Source organism: Protopterus annectens, chromosome 7.part0 (genome assembly GCF_019279795.1).
Source record: "Protopterus annectens isolate FY-2018-M chromosome 7.part0, PAN1.0, whole genome shotgun sequence".
Lineage (NCBI taxonomy): Eukaryota > Metazoa > Chordata > Ceratodontiformes > Protopteridae > Protopterus > Protopterus annectens.
Genome location: NC_056739.1, coordinates 38,474,055 through 38,480,054, shown reverse-complemented (window position 1 = coordinate 38,480,054; position 6,000 = coordinate 38,474,055). Strand labels below are relative to the sequence as shown.

Genomic DNA, 6,000 nt, shown 5'->3' with positions numbered 1-6,000 from the left:
CAAGACACAGGTCACTTCTTAGCAGTCTGTAGGATACCAAGTATAGTGACAGGCTATGAGGTGATCCGTATAGGACATACTGTTTAGACCTTATTCCTTTTAGTAAGGTATCTGTGTGAATGTTACAGTTGTTGCATGTGTCTGGACAGATACATGCTAAAGGGGGCATTATATATGATGACTGGCATAATGAGGACTGAGTAATGGACAGTAATGACATCTCTAGATCTAGTTCCAATCCCTTTGTTTATAAGCTGCACAATATAGAAGGGCATTCTTAAGACAGTGGACAACGGTTAGTCAAAAGTTAGGTCACTCTCCACATAAGTTCCCAAATCCTGAACAACTTTTCCAACTCTTAAGGATGTATTGACAATCTGTTAGTTTCCCCAGGTAGATGACTTTCCAAAGGATATGATAATGCATTGTATTGGTGAGACGTGACAGCACATTTGCTTTATAAACCATCTAAGTCTGAGGCAGAGAATGCATACACAAATATAGTTGAAGCTAAACCACCTAGAATGTTCCTTAAAGAGCCAATTAGACAACAAAGCAGTCTCTTACAATTAATGTCCTTTTATGGTGATATAAAATGGGAATTAGTCACCACACTACAGGACAACAGACTTGGCAACAATATCATGTGTTACTGTGAAAAATAGTTTCTGCAATATCATTGCAGGTATTGTTTTCCATTTTCATTTATTGCAATGCTGTGTTATTTGTCTCTTTTTTGTTGTTAACAGGGAACAAAGTTGGCTACTTGCATAGACAATGTTACCGACATCCGAATTTCAGGTGCAGACTCAAAGACTGTAACTTCCTTTATTTGTCAAGCTACAATTGTGTCTTCTGAAGTTATGGGATATAAAACAGTTGTATCATCACAGCCTGTTAGTCTAGCAGATCAGTTATTAGGTAGGTATTAGTTTTTTTCTGGTATTCCAACACTTTCTTAATTGTGGAAATCTTCACTATGTGATATCTTTCTGTTAACCACTATCCGCCTGTTCATGAGACCATTGCAACTGAGCTGTAATTCTAATTGATTGGCCGTAGATTAAAAGTATATTGCTTAATCATTATATTCATATGGTTGGGGGGATTGTTATATTTTTATTTCTTTTACACAGGTGCATCAGATTCTTAGAAGGGTGCCACTGATTTTCCAGAGGCAGATGTTCATCATACGATCACTGTTGCAATAAACTATATGGAGATGCCGTACCGAGGACCAGACCAGCCAGTTTACAAAGCTTTAAAACACCTTCCACTCACCCAAGTCACTTCACTACTTATGGAGAACAAAGCAAAATATTGGGTAGGGTGGCAAACTTTAGAACTTTCTTGCCAACAAATAGTGTGCTTCTCTGCAGGATTCATGTGATTAATGGATTGATAGTACTTCACCAAGTCTGGGCAGATAAGTTCATCTTTGTGGATTACCCTCCACTTCATTGTTTTTTGAAGAGAAAAAATGTTTCTTTTCTATCAGAAATTTACATTACACGCTTGAACTGATACTTTCAGTGATAGTCACTAAACGTTTAACTTAGAATCACTTTTGTTTTGCTAATGGTTCTCTAGGTAAAAGCCATGCAAATAAATATTTTTGGGAAAACGTGATTCCTTTTTATGTCAAATATTAGTGCTAAGGACATCAACTAGTGGTTTTGAAGGTTATCATTTACCTCAAAACTTATTTATCCCATCATGCTGTTTCACTGACTATGATAAGCTCTGCTAACTGCTTGTTAGCGACCATATTTAGCAGACGAAGTGTTCTTGGTCCCAGTGGAGATTCCCTACTAATTTGACATTTTTTGTGTGAAAAGGTGTTTTTTTCCCTGTCAAAGCATATTTTTAAGGGCTGAGACTTGTGCATTTGCTGGGTATCACTAATGAATTTTATATTAAAACTTCCTTGCCAGGAGGTAAGAGACTCTGACCAAGAGGTAAGAGACTCTGCAAAGTGCTGTTAATCCACTTATCTGACACCATTTGTGGGTGCCAGATAGCCCTAGGCACTTGTGGGGAATCCCTTCATAATTTTGTCATTTTGTGGAAGAAAGTGTTATTTTTTTTCCACTATAATAAATTGATAGGAGCTGGAGACACTATGTTTGGTGGTTGTCACTAAGAATTTTTATCTTTAAATTAAAATTTCCAGTAAAGAAGTAAGACTGAATCATCTAGACTCCTTTAACTTATAGTCAGACATCTATTGTAGTTGACAGTTAGTCCTGGCTCCCATTGGGTCTTCAGTTGTAAATTATTACCTTTTGGGGAAAACAGTATAATTTTCTATCAAAACTGGATGCTAGGGATGGAGCTAATGTGCATGGTAACGTTCACTAAAACATTTTACCTCAAAGATTAATTTATTTGTCAGAAGATAATACTGTCTCTTCAAAACTCTGCTGTCCAATTGACAGGCATCTTTTGCAACTGGTGCATGGACCTGAGTCCCAGTAACTTAACTGATACTTTCCTGAATAGTAAAAGAGAAAAAATTACCTGAGAAGCTTTGGTCTTCACTCTGGCTTCCCTTTGCTATGACTGCTGATGCATGACTCCCCTGCAGCCATCTGTTGCTCCTTGGACCTCTCACCATTTCTCCCTGTCCCTAGAAAAGATTACCTGAGAAGCTTTGGTCTTCACTCTGGCTTCCCTTTGCTATGACTGCTGATGCATGACTCCCCTGCAGCCATCTGTTGCTCCTTGGACCTCTCACCATTTCTCCCTGTCCCTCTGGTGAGCTCTTTGGAAAGCCACTAATGACCAGTGATGCAGGCATATCCTGTATGGCTGTTCAGTTTCCCTGTCCAGGTTGGGGAGAACCACTCGTGCAGGCATCAGGGAAGGGACCAAGAGATGTTCCTTATCTAACCCACTTTGAGGATCTTCTTTCTGGGAAGGAGGACCATCCTTCAAGCTGCTCTTTCTTGGGGGGGGGGGGGTCTCCCAAAAAAATAAAAAGGTATATATATATATATATATATATATATATATATATATATAAATTACAGAATTCCTTCTCATAAAGCCTTGCAAGGAGATTTGATAGGGCTTTGCAAAGGTGATTAAGGCATTCAGATTGCTTATGAGTGCAAAAGTAATGACAAAGTCCCATCAAAGATATTATAATTTGTTACTGGTGGTTTGTATTCTATCTACAGCTGTTCCTTGCGTGTTTTAATTTTACCTTTTATTTGATGGTCAGACACCTACCCAAAAACGTCTGTTAAAATATACAAGAGCCCCAGACCCACAAATTCCCTTTTTCTGCTGATTTTTTTTTCTGTCAGTATGAGAATAATTTATTACTTACCTCCCTTCTTCAGAAACAAAGGCATTCATGAATTCCTTAGTTTCCCTGTGTCTCAGACACCCATAAATTCTCTCTAATGTACTTAGGACATGGCTGGTGTTATATCTTTAGAGCAGTTATGGGGTCATTGTTGAGATGCCTAGAAACATTCTCAGATTTTACCAAAGGATGTCAAAGCTGATATTTTCTATGTTTCTCTGAATAAAGATATGTTGATTTGTTTTTCCTCTACTGAGGTCCTTTAAGGGGATGATGTTATTTCAACTTGTCTACCTTCCTTGCACAATATATTAGAAATGTGAAGTCAGATTTCAGAATAAGTACCCTCAGCAAGGCAATAAAGAATACAATGACAGGAAGTTTCAGTATGAAAGAAGGTCCTCTGAATGCTGGGACTTTTTCAGCAGACACACAGCCTGTATGCCCACTCATGCATTTTCCTTCCCACCCTGGCATTACTATAACATATGCCAAAGTCTAGGCCTTACCTTTCCTTTGTGACACTCATCATCTTCAGTCCCTTGGAGACTGAGGTTCGTTTCCAGGGATTACTCTTTGTTCATTCAATCCCGTTAGTTATCTAATGGTTTTAGAACCTTCCCCCCTTGTTGTAAGAGGGGAAAAGATTTCATTCAAGAATATTTCTGGTACCAAAGAAAGAAGTAACCACTGCACTTGTCCTAGGCCTTTCTTTTCCATTTGAAGATTACATATACATTTCTGTGTATGGTTCACTTTTTCAACTTCTGTATTGCCCTTTGAAATGTCAACACCTCCTAAGGATTTACGAATGCCTGGCTCCTGTAGTTACCATTCCAGTTTGCAGAACATTCACATTTTTCTGTATTCAGAGGACTGCCTTATTTTTGCAGACTCTTTCACAAGCTGTTAAGAACATCTTAGGATGTCTACAGCATACATTCCAGTTTTCTTGGCCTCCACTTTATCATGATACCTGTGACCAGACTTCACATAAAGAAAATTCAATAGGTCATCAAATCACATGGGACCTATCATCTGACATTGCTTGGAAAGATGTATCCTGGGTGTGAAAGTCCATGGCTTGTGTAGCAAATAAGACAAATGTAAACCACATACATATATATATATATATATATATATATATATATATATATATATATATATATATGTATATTTAAAGATCATTAGATGGGTCGCTAACTGGCTCACTGATAAAACCCATGTAGTCAATATAGGGGAATCCATCTCCAACAGCACACTTGTGACCAGTGGTGTTCTACAGGGATCAGTCCTGGGACCTCTACTGTTTGGAATATATTCCTCTGAAGTGCAAGTAAAACCTAAAGGTCTGTGGCTGACAAAGTTTGCTGATGACTTCAAGCTGGGAGCGGTCATAAAATTTCCAAATGATGTCAACATCCTACAAGAGGGTCTTATACAAACAAATTACTGGTGGCAAAGTCATGACCGTAAGCTCATTGCAAAAAAATGTATTATCCTCCCTTTCAGTAGGAGTGATGTTCCTGCTAACTACCACATCAATAGCAACACCCTACGTATGCCCTCAGTGGTGAGAGACCTGGGTACACAGGTTGACAGCAACCTTACCTTTGATCATCATGTCTCCACAGTGGTAAGAAGGGCATTCTATACTGATCATCTCATAAGTAAGGGCATTGCCTCCAGAAAAAAAATAAGTTATAACCTCCGTGTACTCTTCCCTTATCAGGCCAGTAACTGAGCACAATGCTCCTTTCAAGCACCTGCAGCAATTGTAGAGACTGCAAAGGTTCCTCACAAAGAAAATTCAAGGTCTTCACCATCTGTCCTATGGGGATGATCTGAAATCACAGTCACTTTATTCTGTTTTATATAGAGTACTCAGAGGAGACGTCTACCTTGCATATAAGGGACGGTCTGACCCTGCTTTATTGGAAATGCTGCATATCCACAAGTCAAATGGTACATGGGTTACTCACTCTAAAGATCTTAACCTGATATGTGACATTAATAGAACCTGCTGGAGGGACAGATTTGTCTCCCAGAGATTACCACACCTTTGGAACAGACTCCCACTTCATGTCAGACAGAGCACCTTATTGGTCCTCTTCAAATGCAGTCTGGACGATTGGAGGGTGTTAAATGAAAAAATACTGTAATAAAAAGATCAATACACAGGAGGTTCAGGATCAGGTTCTTTACTAGTGTACACCAGGAGGCAAAAAACGTTCAAGTACAGACTTTTGTCTGAATAAAACAGGAAGAACACAACTTTTATAGTATTTCTTACTAGTATTAACCCACCAGGCTGACGCAGTCAGTCACAAGGGGTTTTACATCACTTTAGCTTACAATATTCTATTCCTCTAAAATGCTGATACTACATTTTGCTTAAAAACTTTTCTAGTAAACAACGTGGCCTTGCTAGCCACCTGGTTAGTTACAATACCCTTTTACAAAAGTTTCTACTCAAGGTTCTAAATTAATTCGAACATAATAGTAGATACAGTTCTCAATACATTTTCCTTGTTACATGGTATCACTTCCTCCTTGCAGCCGGTGCGTTATCTAGCAACATATACAAGGTTGATTGCTCAAGCAGAAAAGAGTAGAAGATTCTCATTATTTCACACATTTAATTTCCTGACCCAGCAGATAATCACTTGTGAGAAGCATAAACATTA

At 38.5% G+C, this 6,000-nt stretch overlaps 1 protein-coding gene across 1 annotated transcript in view; it reads left to right on the top strand.

The window, feature by feature from the left end:
* ELAPOR1 (endosome-lysosome associated apoptosis and autophagy regulator 1) overlaps window positions 1-6,000 on the top strand; it is an 885,667-nt gene that overhangs the window by 617,759 nt on the left and 261,908 nt on the right. The window contains exon 16 of the mRNA XM_044076128.1: window positions 750-921. Coding sequence (XP_043932063.1) covers window positions 750-921 — 172 coding nt within the window. The remainder of the gene's footprint in view (window positions 1-749; window positions 922-6,000) is intronic.